Source organism: Anarhichas minor, unplaced genomic scaffold (assembly GCF_050575085.1).
Source record: "Anarhichas minor isolate MPS153535 unplaced genomic scaffold, ASM5057508v1 ptg000028l, whole genome shotgun sequence".
NCBI lineage: Eukaryota > Metazoa > Chordata > Actinopteri > Perciformes > Anarhichadidae > Anarhichas > Anarhichas minor.
The window spans coordinates 15815940-15833474 of NW_027466474.1; the positions used below are offsets into that span (position 1 = coordinate 15815940).

At 43.6% G+C, this 17535-nt stretch overlaps 2 protein-coding genes across 5 annotated transcripts; one reads left to right on the plus strand and one right to left on the minus strand.

Moving 5' to 3' along the window:
• On the minus strand, positions 1-2175 carry dcps (decapping enzyme, scavenger). The gene is made up of 6 exons (XM_076103236.1): positions 1952-2175; positions 1449-1599; positions 1216-1361; positions 981-1094; positions 688-798; positions 1-532 (listed from the first exon to the last, which is right to left on the minus strand). Exons 1-6 carry the CDS (start codon positions 2156-2158, stop codon positions 266-268), a joined length of 996 nt encoding a protein of 331 aa, XP_075959351.1. The 5' UTR covers positions 2159-2175; the 3' UTR covers positions 1-265.
• A 786-nt stretch (positions 2176-2961) lies between these two features.
• On the plus strand, positions 2962-12803 carry ids (iduronate 2-sulfatase). Of its 4 annotated transcripts, XM_076103301.1 has the most exons (13): positions 2966-3181; positions 3733-3869; positions 3943-4120; positions 4345-4433; positions 4623-4820; positions 7886-8056; positions 8147-8273; positions 8802-8972; positions 9340-9446; positions 10316-10432; positions 10727-10837; positions 10980-11105; positions 11200-12803. In XM_076103301.1, the coding sequence occupies exons 1-13, from the start codon at positions 3112-3114 to the stop codon at positions 11278-11280; spliced, it is 1683 nt and encodes a 560-aa protein (XP_075959416.1). In that variant the 5' UTR covers positions 2966-3111; the 3' UTR covers positions 11281-12803. The 4 variants fall into 4 exon arrangements, 3 of the variants coding, with proteins under 3 accessions (XP_075959417.1, XP_075959418.1, XP_075959416.1); XR_012957359.1 differs by lacking the exons at positions 10980-11105; positions 11200-12803 and having other exon boundaries at positions 2962-3181; positions 10074-10432; positions 10727-10758; XM_076103302.1 differs by lacking the exons at positions 10727-10837; positions 10980-11105; positions 11200-12803 and having other exon boundaries at positions 2962-3181; positions 10074-10458.
• Positions 12804-17535: the final 4732 nt, after the last annotated feature.

Here is a 17535-nt window from a genome sequence, read left to right on the forward strand (position 1 = left end):
AAGAGTAGAAAAAAATGACTCTTTAATTCAGTCAGCAACATTCAGTTAACATGTAGAAAACGTATGAAAGACATTTAAAACAGAGACTTCGTCTTTAAATCCTTTAGCCAACGGGTTGACTCATGTCACGTCAGGAATAATATGAAAACCACCTTGCTGAGGAATCACTCAAACATGCACAAATGATGTATCAAAAAAAAAAAAAATTACAAAAAAAGGATTCTCCACACAGTTTGGATGGGTGGAACGAGTGTCTGACGGTAAATCACAGCCTGTCCGCCTCCTTGAACTTGCCGAGCAGTCCGTCGTCTGCCCTCAGGGGGAAGTACAGCGTCCGGGTTTTGTAGTACCGGGGGTCGGACTGGAGGTTTTGGATGACGTCCGCGAGGAGGTGGGCCCGCTCCACGCCGCAGCCCGGCGCCTCGTAGCCCAGCTTGGTGAAGTGGATGTGGAGGTGGTAGTAGGACGGCTGGTAGTGCAGGTAGACTCTCAGCTTACTGGCTGGAAGCTTGTAGCGCTGCAGGACGGCCTCCTAGATCACAAGGAAAGACATTACGAATATGCACACTGCTGTCTGTTTTCCCTCTAATCATTAACAGCTATGTCTGGTCCTAGCGCTCTAAAATAGAAAGTGTAATGGCAGCGGCTGGAAGAAGAGGATGTTTCCTGCTTGTTTTTCTCCCTCACCTTTCCTTTCTGGAAGACGTTCTGCAGCAGCGGTAGATGCTCTGGCGTCAGGTCTCTGAGACTCCTGATGTCTCTCTGCTGTGCGATGGCGATCAGATATAAATCATCCACCTGATAGAAGAAGACAAGATATTGTTAAACTGCATCGTCCATTAGGACTTACTTTACAGAGTTGACATGAAGTTATTTCTCACGCCAGGAGAATAGGGCTGTAGTCCTGAGAATATAAATGTCATGGCTGACATTTATTCCACCTCATGTCCTCCCTGGTACCTAACTTCCTGTTAGCTCACCTGTTTCTGGTCCCATTTGAAATCTGGGAGGAGGACAAAGCCAACTTTTGGGTCCGGATCTTCATAGACTATCCTCTCAACCTCGGCCTTCTTCTCCAGGATGTTGTGGACCCACTAGAGGGGGGGGGGGGGGGGGCAGTCGACATGTTGATGTTGTACATTCACACGTGTGCATTATGATGCCATTGTAAGCCCGCTACTGATGCGCTACAGGAGGAGGTTTCAGGATGCTGACCTGCACGCTGAAACTCTGCTTCTGAATGTAGGGCAAAGTGATGGACTGATAGTCCTCCCCCGTCTCCTCCACCAGGAAACTCTCCTGCCGCTGGTATTTCTTTACATGCTTCTCCGTGGCCGGACACACAACTGTAGTCTTGATCTCTGCAAAACAGAAACACACAGGCTATCAACCTTGGGTCTAGCTGATATCTCGGGTCAGTTTATTTCATTTCCTCATTCTGACCGTACCATTGAGTTGAGGGGGAGCCTGCAACCGATATGTGCTGTAGATGTCGTTCCTCATCTCCAGCTTCAGCCTGGAGCCGCTGAAGAGCTCAGCCAGGGAGTCCTCTCTGATGGGAGTCTTCTCCAGGATGACCACAGCCTCCTGACCGGCAAGCTGGAGAAGACACGTTCAACGGTTTAATTTCTGCCTGCGCTGGTCATGAGACTCGTTATCCCCTCCGAATAGAATAAAGGCAAAACGGCCCCTCATGTCGTTCTCATACTCATTTCTGTGAAATCCATTTTTACAATAAATCACTATCACACAGACTATTATTTTGAAATATCGAACCGGAAGTCCATGTTCCACCTTTCCTTCACGAAACTACTCAGACCTTTGAATTAATACAACACTAAAAACATTTTCCTCTTAAGTTACCAACAATTGCTCTCAACATTATAACCACAGCTAGAGTTAGTTAGTTCGCTAAGCTGCTTCTTACAGCTAACAGCAGCCTTCAGGTTACCTTTCCGCGGATGAAGATGTTTTTCTCCCGCGCAGAATCACTCAACACGGCGGACGTTTTAAACTCAGACAGAATATTTTCACATTCAGGATCCTTTCCAGCTCCTCCGCCTCCATTCTCATTGTCAGCTTTCGCCCTCTTGACTCTCTGAGCTAATTCATCGGTTCCGACACTGTCCGCTTCACGTTTAGCCGCGCTGTCAGCCATGTTTTGTGTTGCTGCCTTTGGATCCAAAGATCGTCTATGTGTAGGAAGATAACTTACTCATCACCTCAAATTCACTCAGCAAACCTAGACCGAGCCTCGTGCATGCGCTCTCCTCTTAGCTCGTGGCAGAGTGTTTGAAGATCAGAAAGTTTTTTCCCTATTGTAAAATATTTCTTGGAATTATTGGAAATATTGTTCTTCAATATAGAGTCATAGGCGTTGATAGTTTCCCGATACCGTCACTTTACCTTTATAAACTTTAATGACTGTTTTACAGTGCTGTTGTAAAGTGTATACACCTCTTTATATTTATTAATTTTCATTATGCACATACATTCACTACATCCCTGTTTATGTTCCATTCATATATTTGTTATACTGTCTACCACCAATTTATATTAGGTCTACTTTATTTTATATGTTATGTTTAAGATTTCAGCCAACAATGTTGCATGTGAAAATAAAGAACTTGAACTTGATACCATACATCTGTCAACTGTTTATTTTTGTTTACTGTTTGTTTAGTTCTTAAACTTATAATTACTTAACGTTTCAGCCGTAATATTGGGGATCTTGTTACAATTACAACTCCAATTGCTACAGAGTGAGACCTCTGTTTATTTAACATCTCTTAGCTACAGCAATGTCAAGTTAGACAACAAATACACACACAAGACATCTGTGTGGCATTAAAAATGATTGACACATCTTTTAACTAATATGATTAGTGTTGTGGGGCGGGGCCACTGCTGAGTGGACCAATGAAAACGTTTCACTCAGGGGCGACGCGATAATCAGGAAGTTATTTAAAGACGACAGCGACACACTCAATTGTTTGGCTACCAGACAGTGTGGAGGACGGAAGCAGCAGCAGAGAGGATGCGAGGTTAACTTTGCAAAAGTAAACTGTATCTGAAGTTTATTGTTTCGTTAGTCTTCTCTGACAAATCAAAATGTTCACTTGTCTCCGAGTATGTCTTCTCCTCCTGGTCCTCCACACACTGGCTGTTGTTGCAAGTAGAGGTAACGTGAGAGTTTGTACTAATACACTGTTGGATAGCAAAACGTTTACAAATACCACACAGGCATTAAGATGACTAAAGACCGGTTGTCTTATCATTTATTTTAGTGATATGTTCGGCTGTCAGCTCCTCTGAACAGTACATCTCAGTAACCAGCTCCCATTAGCGGTTAATGAGTGTTTGTTGTGTTTACTTAGTGGCTGCAGCCAAGCTGACGTTAATTCAGTTTACTCATTGAATGGTGCTTTGTTCGTGAGGTTTACTTGTACCGTCTGGCTTATTGAGTTTGGAACTTGAAAGTTTCTGTTCAGCTTTTATCTGTTTATGTATCAGTAGCTTTGACTCTCATCAAGTACTCCATGTAACGTTAGCTACTAGTTGCTGTTGTCACGTGTTTAACAGCACCTAGTTTCAGCTTTTTGATCATTTCATCCTTACTTGCTATTGAGCTTTCCTTTGCAGCAATCTGCCTGAACCCTTTACTTAATAGGTTCATTTAAAAGTGAAAAAAACATGAATTAACTGTGTGTGTGCGTGTGCGTGTGTGGTCAGAGAGGAAGAATGTCCTCCTCATCATGGCGGATGATTTGCGGACATCCTTGGGCTGCTACGGAGACTCTGTGGCAAAATCTCCAAACATTGACCAGCTGGCATCCAAAAGCCAAGTTTTTCTCAATGCATATGCACAGGTCAGTGGGTGTTGTATGCGTTAATAATAATAACCTCATGGGGAAACATTAAAGGTGTCATTTCCTCTCCTAGCAAGCCGTGTGCGCTCCCAGCCGTACGTCCATGTTAACCAGCCGCAGACCGGACACCACCAGGCTGTACGACTTCAACTCTTACTGGAGAACCCATTCTGGAAACTACACCACCCTGCCACAGTACTTCAAATCCAGAGGGTACTTCACCACGTCTGTGGGCAAGGTATTTCATCCAGGTGAGATTAATTACATACATTTTTAAATAGAAACTCAAGTGTATGCTGGGATAGCAGCACATTTAGGAAGTGATACAGAGGTCCTTGCTGAGTGGTTACCAATGAAACTGCAGTGAGAAGCACAGACTCACCGCAAGAGGAACTCAATCTGCATGACTTTGTTTACTTGTTACATTTCTGAGTCTCTATAATTGTATAGAAGTAACTGTTTGTATTTTTTTTAGGTATTGCCTCTAACCACTCCGATGACTACCCCTACAGCTGGTCCACCCCTGCCTACCACCCACCTTCATTTAGATACGAGAAAGAAAAGGTGTGTGATGGAAAAGTCAAATTATATCTCGCACACATACAGGAAAATGTATTTAATGTTTTCCTTTTTAATGGTCACACTCGGCTATTACTTTCCTATGGAGAACAAGTATCCGCTTTGTTAAGTATCTTTGTTTCTCTATGTTCCGTTAGTGAAAGACACTGAACAATAAAACCCTTTTTATTCCAGATGTGTAAAGGAGAGGATGGTAAACTCCACGCCAACTTGCTGTGTGCGGTGAACGTGTCGGAGCAGCCCGGGGGAACCCTGCCCGACCTGGAGAGCACCGAGGAGGCAGTGAGGTTACTGAAGAGTCGGGCCGACGACGTTCCTTTCTTCTTGGCTGTGGGCTTTCACAAACCACACATTCCCTTCAGGATACCTCGGGTACGTGACCTTTCTTGTAAAGTTTTTATTTTTTATTGAAAGAACAGATGGGGATTGATTTACAGTGCAATGGCAATATGTTGGATATATAATAGATATACATTTTTCTATTCATTCAAGAGAACATATTTAAAAGAGAAAAATAGACTCATGTACAGAGGAAAAATAGTGAAAATTATATATTAAAGAAAAAAAACAAAAAAACATGCGTATTATTTTGCACATAGAGTGAAAGTGAACACATCAGTGATGAACTGCAGTGAAAATACAGCATCAAATCCCCCCCCCATCCACAGGTTCTTAATATGAACGCCTGTAAGACCCTATTATGACGTACATAATGGGTAGATAATGAGTAAATCAACAGTTTTATTGTGAAAACCAGTAATGATATAGGTTGCAGGTTCCTGTCTCAGGCTTCAGTCCAGTCAGAGTCGATGCTGACTGGTTTTAAAAGGCTCAGGAGGTTTTAACCTTCACAACTAGTTTCATAGTGACGCCTTGATCTACCAAAATAACTACAAATATTAGAACCAAGGATGTATGACTTCAATACGCATACATTTAGGGTTTAGAATACGGAGAAGTGACACTTCTTTTATGATGTTTGTTGTGTATAAATGTCAGTGTGTTATATTATATAGGAAGCATGATGTGATTTGATGATTCAAGCAGTTTTTGTGATACTGATGCCTTTAAAGTTGACTCCTCCTTAAATGGATCAGTTCCAGCACCTGTTGATGTGGAACATTCATTGTGATTGTGTTTAGTGGCTGGAAGAAGTTCATCTGTTAACACAGCTGTGGAAGTGCTTGATCGCAGCAGCAGCAGCAGTGGTGTCATCTTTTCATTTGCACGGCTCATTGCAGTGCAGCGCTAAAGAGCAGTGTGTGGCAGATCTTAGTCCCGTCAGCTGATCATGTGCTGGAGGTGTGTAAACGGCTCTCTGCATGCTCGGTGGGGCCGTAACTGTTCACCGTCTTTTTAAATGCTGTCTGCTACACTTTGGTCATCCTAAAACACACGTATAACCATTTCATGACTCTGATTGTGACCTGATGAACTTCTATTGATTACTGTGAATGAGCTGTTGACCAGCGTCGGTGCTCATGCGCGTCTAATGGAAGCTACACGACTTGATGGTGCTGTGAAGAGCCGTTGTGAACCTTGACTGATGAGTTGCCGACTGTAGCTTATAGTCTTATCTGATAACAATATACTGGCAGGTATTTATTATATAGCATTTAACCTATTCAAACATCTTCAGAAGGGTTTCCTGAAATACCTATTTTTATAATAAATATGTATTTAGCCTGACATACAGTTGAATAATAAACCTGTGACTGTCTGGTGGACAAATTATGTAATTGACAGTTTCTAAATGAGCTAAAGCATTTTATTTATCTGACGTGTCGTGATCTATCTGCATTATCTCTGATGATCAGTCTAGCTATATGTAAAGCCCATGGACTGAAGGTGAAATATTCTTTCTGTAATGCTCATTCACTCACTGGCGTGTGTTATAGGAGTCCATTATTCCCTGGAGCCTGAGCCTGAGTGGGAAAGTGTAAGTCATTGTCCTGCTGCGAGAGGCGGTGTTGTTGTGGACAAAGACTCGTCTCTTGCACGACTGATTTTCCGGAGACCAAGGTCTGAGCGTATATAAAGCCAGAACATGAGGATGAATGATGGCGTCAACATAGAGGGGCGAGAGTGAGAGACGAGTGCCATAAAGAACACTGTTGAGCCTCGGTGATAAAGGGAGCACAGCTTAAGTTCCCACAGAACTCAATACTCTGAGTCAGTAGACGACTGCAGCGTCGGAGCTCATGAAAGATCATTTTAATCCAAACTTCCTCTTCAGATCAGCCACATCAGATTCAGTAAACGCTCCTAACTCCAGATAACTGTGTAAATGACCAGCATAACCATGCTGGACGCACATTCATGAGAATTGTAAAAAGCATAATTAATGCCATATAAGGCTACGCCTCCTTCCCCATATGGCCTCTATTTAAGTCCTGCTTCTGGAGATTCATAAAGGAAAGTCTATCACTTTTAAAAGCAGCTGCAGCTGAATTAAGGGACCTGTTGAAGACGAGGAAACGTAACGCATGCTGTTACTGCCGTGTCCCCTGAGAGTCACACTGTCACTGAAATAAAGACCAAACTACTCGCCACAGCAAGAGGGTTTCAAATGTATAAAGCCGTATAACAGTTTGAGGTGTTCTACAACAGGCCGTTTAACTTCATGGTGATGCTATTAGACTGTTATAAAGTTAGGGTTGTATTGGCCTATAATACGAATACAGAGGCAAAATGTATTTAGGATTTTCAAACTCCAAATTGCTTTAAAGTAACAACATATACAATCATTGGTGAAAAACGTAGGCTTGCATAACCGCAGACTAACTGCTATGACGGGTCTGGACCGCTGCTGAAAAGCATTCATACCAAGAGAAAATTCAAAATACAGGAACATTGTTCTTTGGTACGAGCCCTTTAAGCACGTATCTGTTGGTACTGGTTCAGCTTGCATGAGGCCCAATGAGCCCAAATATACACCCATCGAGCTGCTAGTTTTGATGTGGGGGTGTAGTTTTTAAAACAGACTAGAATACAGAAAAGGAACCTCTGAAAGCTAGACTTGAGAGATCCCTACTGTATGTGACGTGAATTTAGTGAGGACTGATCTAGATAAATGGGACTCACCATTTGGCATGAAGGAGGAGAGAGTATGATGAAGTGGAAGACTCAACGGAGACCAAGAAGTTTCCTACAGACGGCAAGTTGAGGGATGAAGAGAGAAAAGGTCAAGCCAGCTGTCACCATGTGATGTATGAGATTAACCCCATAATGTCTGGACACACAGATCTCTGCCAGATTAAAAACTGATCTTACTATGAAGTCGTCATATTATTGGGGGTTCATTTCACATGAACACATTTTTGTTACCTGACACATGAATGTTACTGGTTACGTTGCAGACTCAAGTGTGAAGGAGATCAGAGGTTCTCGAGATATTTGTTACTTTGTGTATGAAGTGTGCCGTCATATTGTTACAGGAGTACCTGAGTCTATATCCCATTGATGAAATGGCTCTGGCCCCGGACCCCGATGTCCCTACACGGCTTCCACCTGTGGCCTACAACCCCTGGATGGACGTGAGGAGGAGAGACGATGTCCAGAAGCTCAACATCAGCTTCCCCTACGGGCCGATTCCTAAAGACTTTCAGGTACTTTGAAGACTTTTCAGACAACTTTTCTGTGTTGCTGCTACTCCCTAAAAAAAAAAAACCCACACTTGTGTTCTTCATGTCTTCCAGCTGCGTATCCGTCAGCACTACTACGCTGCCGTGTCCTACATGGACGCTCAAGTTGGGCGGCTGCTCGGCGCTCTTGATGCTCTGGGGCTGTCTGACAGCACTGTGGTGGTGTTCACCTCCGATCACGGTTAGTGGACTAAGATCGATCGCTCTCCAAATATCTAGTGAAATGATTAACTCATCAGATATCAGCCTCTCGGTGGACATTATTTAAGAAGTAGTGCTAAATCTTCCAGACGTGTAATAAATATTGCAGACATGTGGCAGTTCTGCTCGTCGGTCGCCACCAGAGGGCAGTGTGGTTACAGCGTATTGTTCCGTTACCTCCTTCTACAAATCTAGATCTACTCTAAAGACCAGCTCTTTCTTGCACTACCTCCTGTTTTCTTAAACTTTCTGACTTGGAAACTCTTCTTCTTGTAATGTCTCCTTCAGTGGAGGACACCGGAGTGAATCCTTTCCTGTGCTGATTTATAACCAGTAAAGCTCAATCAAAAGCCGATGTTTTCAAATGCTAGATGACTGCGAGTCTGTTTCTAAAGTGTTGTTTTTATGCCGTAGATTCACAGCTTTCGTTGGGTTCATTCCTCCCGTCTGCCTCGGGTCTTTTTGAACTAACGTCTTCTATAATCTTTTTGTGTGCCTCTTGTTGCAGGGTGGTCATTAGGAGAACACGGCGAGTGGGCTAAATATTCAAATTTTGATGTTTCGACGCGCGTCCCCCTCATCTTCTACGTTCCTGGGCTCACCAGCCACCGCGTTTCGTGGCGAGAGTCTACCTTTCCCTTTATTGATGTCTTCATGCAGCCACAGCGCAGCTTCAAGAGTAAGGCCCCGTCACTGACAACAACAACTTACTATTGATTAACATGTACAATCCCTTTTCATTTAAAAGCACCATGTACATCAAGACACCAAAGGGAACTCAACTTTGACTTCACATTTCTGGTCCTCATTCCTCATATGAAACCTGTATGATTATGCCAACCTGACTTAAATGAAGTGTGATTTACACGGAGAGCTCCCGAAAGTATTTAGACGAGGATACACTTTGATATTTTTACTTCAAGTGCAACGATGATGAAATTTAAGAGCCGGCGTCTGGTACATTGTGGAGGATATCTTGGCTAATTTGCCGTCAGTGGGTATGTAAGACGCTCTCTAATTGGCTGACCTCTCTCTCTCTCTTCCAGATGACAGAGTTATCAGAAACGTGGTGGAGCTGGTGGATGTTTTTCCCACCGTCTCCTACCTGGCTGGCCTCAAAGCACCTGCATCGTGTCCCGTCATTTCTTTCCAGGTATGAATGGATGAAAATGAATGCGCTCAATGAATCTGGTAGTTTTCTCTTATTTAAGCTATGCACTGAAAGCTGTGGGTGTTGTCTCAACCACGGTGGTGAAGGTAAATCTCTTTACATTTTTTTTATTCAGAGTTGAACATATCAGGAAATTCTGACAGCTACAATATCTTCCACTTAATGAAACATATCGCATACGTCCTCTATTTGCTGACAACATGGCCACAAAGCCACCATCGCTGACCGTTAAACTAAAATCTAAATGTAATACAAACATTAATAGGATATATTCAGCTCATTTAAAACGGGACCTTCAAGGCATTATTTGCTTTCCCTTAAACTGCTACAAATATGAGCCATAACATGAAGCTATGGAGGTATTCTGTAGATATGCATCAGGTGTGACTATAAGAAGTGAAGGAAATGGCCTCTGAATAACGTCGTGAGCATGTTAATGCTGTGATTTCAGTGCCTCACAGAGCATCTATTGTAACATGGCTGCAAGCCCTCGGTCTTTACTTATTTAAATCTCAGACTAAAGTGGGATTCCAAATCGAGCTCAGAATATCCTTCAGTCTGTAACTCTGACGCCGCTTGTTGAACTTCTGTGATCCTTCTGGTCTTTAGCTGAAACCACGGTTTCCTGTCGTGTCGAGCTCCTACTTCACATTTTCCACAAGTTGCAGCACAAGAACCGAACAGAAAACCTTCAGGCGCCTTCTGTGCAGTCGGTTCAACTGGAGCGCACATCAACATTGCCAAACAAAGTTAATGGAAGTAAACACTCTGTAAACATGCCCGATGTGACGCAACGGACTCTGACGTTTACGTCCTGACATTAACCCTTCGCTCTGTCCGCTTGCTTTCAGGAGGAGTTGTGTACAGAAGGAGTCGACCGGGCCCACACCTTCCATCGCCGAGAACGACGAAGGAATGGAGAAGCCATAGCCTTTAGCCAGTACCCTCGACCTGCTGCTACTCCTCAGGTACCAGATGCGAGTGTTCAGAGAAGCAAATGAAAAAAGCTTCCATGAGCTGTCTAAAGATCGCTGTGGAGCTGCCCGCCACGAGCACCACGTCTTTAGAACGAAAGACGAAAGGCGAGCGCTGCAGCTGCTGCAGGTTCATCTCTGCACGGAGGAGTCTGGCAGCCTGACATCAGCTCATCGGCCGCCTCGCAGGACCAGTTGGCAGCTCTGGATCTGACGGCACTGCAGAAAGGGTTTCTAAGATACATTTGTAGTTCAACGCTCTTTTTTTATGATTTTTTATTTCTTTAGGTGAACTCTGACCTCCCCGACCTTAAAGACATAAAGATCATGGGTTACTCTCTGCGCTGCTGGGACTATAGATACACTCTGTGGCTGGGGTTCAACCCTCAAACATTTCAGGTGTGTGTGTGTCGCATATCCGTCTATTACTCTCCTCTGTGTGGTTGATCCGTCCATCGTTGTCTGGCTCAATATGTTGGAGACATTTTCCGTGACAGCGGCAGATTATATTTGTCGATCATCCATCTGCCTCTCCGTCTAGGTGAACGTGTCGGATGTCCACGCTGGGGAGCTGTACATGTTGGAAGGCGACCCTGGTCAGGACCAGAACATCTACAGCGAGTCTGACCACAGTGTGATGATGGCAAAGATGGCAGGCCTGCCTCGGGTTAGTTTCAATTCATTTTTATTTAGAAATACTCTGCACTTCATGTATTCCTTCATTGTGCTAACTTGTTTTGTGACTTGTGCTGTCGGTCCAGACTGTGGGTGTGCAGATGAGAATGAGGCTGCAGCTCCTCTACCTCTCAGCAGGGAGGAAGACCAGCGGAGGGAGGGAATAAAACCGCAACAGATGGACGGATGGAGAAGAGTACAAAGGGAAGATGGATGGATGAAAAACTCTAGAAAGGGAGGATGCCTTGAATATTTCTTCTACTATAATGCCTACTTGATTTAGCATTACGTGGCGTCACTATTAATCTTTCAGGCTCAGTCCTTCAGGCTAATGTTCCTTGTGAAGAACTCATTGGCAGGCAGATCTGTGTTCAACACACCAGCAGAGTGAATAAGAAAGCACTTTTTTTTCTTTGACATGGAGAAACTTTCATATATGCTCAGACATTTCTGATTGGTTGATCTTAAAACCAACGTCCAGTGTTTTCATTGTCATTCAACTCGCTGCACCCGGGCAGAAAGATCCATACTGTACAGACTGAACAAGAACTTATTTATTAGTAACATGCATGCGTTGTTGTTGTTGTTGGGGGGGGTGTGTTTGGATTACGGTCTTTATACTAAGCTTATTGGCAGCTGGCTCATTTTAGCGTAGAGAATACAAAATCAAACGGCATCCTTCAACTATTCCTTTGAAAAACACTGACGCCTGAGCAGCTGACCCAAGAAACCTTTTTTCAGACAACTTAACCCAGAAGCATGAACTCGTGACGGACTCGTCTGATTGGCCGTGACAGCGATTACGTCACATTTCACATGCTGTTATCTTGCAAAGTGATGTCATCCGAAGGAATATTAAGGAAACCTGAAGAATGATCCCTCTTTCATAAATGGGGACCCCAGCTTCTCTCTCCGTCTGCCTCAGGGTGTCGTCTCTCCACGTTGAACAGCTAACAGGGACTCGCACAGTTTTGCTCTGTAGTGTTAAACAATATGACGTTTCTATTTGCACTCCATGTCATTCGCAGCTATTTGCCTCCCTCCTTGTAAACAGTCGGTTCAGATCAATTTGCGGCCCCAGAATGAAGTGAGTAAAAGCCACCCACAATAATTGGATGCAAATGAAACGGACTGGAGCTCCGTCGTATTGCTGTTCCAATGCATGCGCTGTGGCAATTTTCAGAGAAGGCAATTTCAGCCTGAATTTCAGGTCCAACAATGAATTGCAGGGTTTCGGTCTGTCGACTTTTATTATAGGCTACGCTGGCTTCATGTTAATGGGATGCAGATGATTCATGTAATCAGCATGGATCGTATGTCAGGCGAAGTCTTATTGAATTAGCTCACGTTTTCTTCCTTTAAAGAATAAAAGGTCGACCTAATTGCATTTGTGACCGTTGTCTCTGTGGCGTCGGTGGTTTGTGGCGACCCTGCGTCCTTTAGCAGCGGATAGAAGCAGTGATGCAGACTGTCCGTACAAACCGATACCGACGGAAAGATGAGCTGATCCTCTACTTTGGTTGCGTCAGAGCAGCTCTGAGTCAGATCTCCAGCTTTCTGAAGGGAAAATATAAAATGCATGCTACAGAAATAATTCAAATGTGTAGCTTGGCAAGGACATGCTGTACATATATTTATGTCTGATTCGATAAGTTTGTTTAAAAAAAAATAAAATATTTTTGCAGCAAAAGTTGAGTTTTTTTTTTTTAATTTTTTTAATTTTTAGTAACTAGTGTCTGTATTCCTGTTTGTCGTGCAGAAACAAAGCTCACTCTGCAGCCTGTCCACACGAACAGCTCAGCGCTCTGTTGGGATGCGTTTTGTGCTCACCCACAGCACACGCAGAGCGCTGAGGGAGCTCCTCAGGGACCGCTCCTGTCTCTTCTGTTCTCTCTCTTCTGGAGTACCGACTGCTTTGCTAACTCCAAACTGAGCTTTTCCTAATTTGTGCACGACTCCACTGAGTCAATCCGTCCGGGCAACGTGGCTAAAAGCTTTGTAATTGCATTTTGAAATGTAGTATGAATTCAGTCTCATGCCTTTTGAGTTTTTCACCGTTTTCAATTTCTGGGCAATCATGCAGAGCGTGTGTGGAGCTCTGCTTGAAGTGAAGTCTGGATGCTACAAATGAAAAGCCCAAACTTTCCCAGAGACCAGGGAAACACTTCACATCTCTCCCCTGCTAGTTTTTACCTCTCGTAGTCCTTTCTCATTCCATCTACTGCACACAATATTCATATCTACCTCATGGGTTGTGCTTGTATTTTCATTATGAGCCATTTGTTTAATGGTGTGAGAAATACTTATTTTTAAAACCAATTTTTTTTTTTTTTTTTGGCTACTTGATTGAACCGGAAACAAACTGTCGACACAACACTGACATGTGTTAGGTTCAAGGAACCTCTAGACTGTGGGGAAACCTCATGTAATCCAGCCTCTTACACAAAGAGAACCGGTTTCAATTATAAACAAAGCATTTAATACCTCTCATGCTTTACAGTTACACCGAATATGACCTGCTCACCCCAAAAAGCGTTACCACCCACCCAGTGGTACAGGAGCAAGAGACCGGAATTTCTTTCTCCCCCGCCTTACATAGTTCAAAAAACATCCCATAATGTCTGTAGTTCCTATTGGCTAAATCCAGTTGGCTCCTCCTCCTCGCAGGACCCTCGCACGGGTATGACCTGTAATTGCCTGTCTAGAAATCTATCTGTCCCTTACTCCCAACATACTATTCTTTACAGTTTAAAACATTCAATGACTGTCTTTTATGGCTTAACACTTCTATGGTAAACATTCTATATAAAGATAAAGATTTGCAACTTTTGGCAAAAACCTTCACAAGTTTCACAAGCATAGAGCTAAAGGTGCTACAAATTCTATTAAGATACACTTCTAACTACAAATCACTTGTAACTACAAATTCTAAAACACTTCTAATTATGATTTCTTATTTATGAATCATTAAACACTTCTATTATAATTTCCTAAAACATAGTTCTAAACCCAAATTTCCTACACATGTCACCCTTTAAAGGTACTCTGTGGCGTTCTCACCACTAGTAGCTCTATAGAGCAATGCGTTTATGTTTTGTATCCTGCACCAGGACATTGACGTACATATTACTGCCTCCAGTTTCATATTCTGCAAATATTCAGAGACTCATAGAAATCAAGGCAAAGAAGTAAACATGGACATAAACAGTGCACGCTTTAAAATGTACATAAATCTGCATTCCACAAGTTTGTTGGACCTCAAAGATACACACGATGAATTTCCTCCAGCCCTTTGGCATAGCAGACTGTCCCTGTTTACACACCCAGCACAGTTCTTTCTCTGCACCAGCAGAGCAGCGTTGGCATTCATTTCTGGTCACCGGATGAATGCAAGTCCAGGGTTTTCTCTCCTTTTTTAGCTCCATTTTGGACTCTTTCAGCTACTTCATGCTCCACCAGCTAGACGCTAACGTTGTCTGCTGTTTGGCGGCTTTATCAGAGTTGCATGGTCGTGTGTTTTTTTCATAATGCAGGTCCGAGTAAGTGCAGCTGTAGCTCTCCTCCTGCCTGTATTCACATCGGCCCATATTTCAGCCTCAGTGGTTTTATCAGATCAATATTTATCATCACAAGTGGTGATCTCTGACCGCTATCAAATTGATCTAATGGCAATTACGTTAGTGTTTACCTGCTGTTCCTCTGCTGCTGCCCTTTCTTCTTCTCACTCCATCTTACCTGCTGCGTCCCTCCGATCCACTCCGTCTTTGTCTCGCTCTCATCGTCTGTCATGTTTCATACGCTGGTAATCGCATTACAGCTATGGGCTCACATTCTGGCAGGTCACGCTGCCTTTCTGTTAACGTCGCCGACATACACAATTACTTTAGAGAGTGTGTGTAGAAAACCGCTTGGCTCAGCTGTATGACTCGGGTTCGTCTCAAGGGTGTGTTTACTGTGTGCATGAATCCAGGAATAGTAAACAAACTGTAGTCTACACAGGGAGGCAGACAATCAGGAAATGAGAAAGACCCTCTGCCTCCCAAGGACTTGAAGTGGTTTCAGAGTGTTTCTCAGAGGAGCTGTTTTTCACAAGAAATTCCCCTCAACAGCCAAATTAATTTAGTAGACTCTGCTGTCTCCTTCTTTTGAAGCTACTAAGCTGCTTACTGTATTTTATCTGGCTGGTTTTTGCATCATACTAGAGACTTATTGTAGAATATTATAGTAGGCCGTAGCTGGTAGTTCAGTGTGGCCGTGTTCAGCAGCGAGTCTCCGTCTGCTGTTTGGTGCTGAGCAGGTGCGTTTGTCAGAGCTTTATTTTGCTGAAAACCGCTCCCTGCTGCGGTTCGAATTATCATTCTTAGTATATGGAGTTCGGTGACCTCACTGAAGTCCCAGCATAGCAGTGGTCTAATCGGCCTTAGTGATTGAAATACCTGTATAGGTGTGCACAGAGACTTAAATCCAACTTAACGTGCCTCGAGCGACACTTGGGCAGTCTGACGTGTGTTTTGACCCCTGACGGTAGGAACAGTGGATATCCAGTAGGCCTACTATAACATGACATCACCTTTACGAGGAGGATGTTGCGTCTCTGCAGTGAGCCGGTATGTTTTTATCTCTTCAATCACGCCAGAGCTTCTCTGCTGCACCGTCTGTACTGTATATCTCCAGAGCACGTGGAGCGTCAAGGAAGCAGCCAATTGGAGAGCGTGTGACTGGCTGCCAATGTGAAGCCGGTTTAATCGAGTCACTCAATTAGAGCTGACGAGCTCATCCCTCGTTAGCTAGGACCTCTGGAGCTGTGAACCGCAGAGCTGAGTAGGAAGCCTCCTGTTTGGACAAAATCACTTTTGTCGTGGTTAGCGCGGTTGCTTCTTCGGGGGTCGAACCTGCCGGCCGGCCTGCTATTGGCCTCTTTCTGCTTGGAGGCTGCATGCTCTCCCCGTGCCTGTGTGGGCTTTCCCAGAGTCCAAGGACATGCAAGTTTGCTTAATTGGCGCTTCTAAATTGCCTCTTGTTGTGAACGGTGGGTTGTCGTCTCTGTGACATTCTGACGAGCGATCCAGGGTGTACCCCGCCTCTCACTCAGTGACTGCTGGGATGGGCTCTCGCCCCCCCCCCCCCCCCCCCCCACGCCCCTCTCAAGGATAAGCGGGTTTAGCTAATGGATGATGGACTTTTAAACATGTGGCAAAGAATGAAGGGCACTCTATTAAAATTGCCACTCTGCACAGTGAGACCGAGGGAATTATTTTTCTGATTGGGTTTCTTTTAATGAAGTTGAATGGCTGTAATCAAGTCGCTGGTGAGGGAGACCTGTGGTGGGGAAATGCATTTTCAGTGAAATATCATTGACAATTATAGAAATACCAGGCTGGGAGAATTAGATTAAAACATTCATGAGGTCCCCCACATGTTTAGAATTAAAGTAATATTGGTTTTACCATTTTGAATTTCAATTTCCCATTTTCTCAGTCACTCCATTTGCTTGCATTTGATAGATTATCGGTAGTTTATGTAGCCAGGTTGTGTGTTCTTTGTTAAATAAAGAGAGAAATATCCAGAATCAGCCTCTTACTGCTGGTAAAAGATATTAGCAATATGTATTTAAAAAAATAAAAATGATTTTATTTATTCTTTAATTTCTAAAGTGATCAGTCAGCTGACGATGTATATGATTTACATCTTATTATTTGAGACACAAACCCTTAAAGGAATCATGGTGTTCATGTGTTTCTTTCGATGACAGCAGTCAATATAACAACTGAACAATTATTTGAACTGTACACTGAACAAAACATCGGTACATTTCTTTTTATGACAATTATCCACAAAGTGTGCAGCTTTGGGCTCTTTTCTGTACTTAACAGGAGAGCGAGTGTTGCCATCTTCACCACATGGGAGCGTTTAAAAAAAACGCAGATATTGTTGTCTGCTTTTCAGCTGGTTGACGCCACATATTTTCTGACGCTCGCTCTCTGTTCGCTGGTGTGTGTGTGTGTGTGTGTGTGTGTGTGTGTGTGTGTGTGTGTGTGTGTGTGTGTGTGTGTGTGTGTGTGTGTGTGTGTGTGTGTGTGTGTGTGTGTGTGTGTGTGTGTGTGTGTGTGTGTGCGCGCTTGGGGGGTGCCCCCCTAATATAATGGTAGGGGAAACACTGCATGGGTATGTAAAGTTCTTATTCCGTTTACACGTGTGTAGTTGGCTCCTCCATGCGATAGTCTGGCGACCTGTCCAGGGTGAACCCGATGTCAGCTGGGATCGGCTCCAGTATGGAATGGAGAATAATTAAAAATGTTTCAAAGTGGAGTTTAAACATTGTAAGAGGAGATACATTTTGACATACTGAGCTCCAGATGAGTTCAATAGAGTTAAGCACATAATAAAGCATTTTACTCCTCAATTTACATATTTGTTATTGT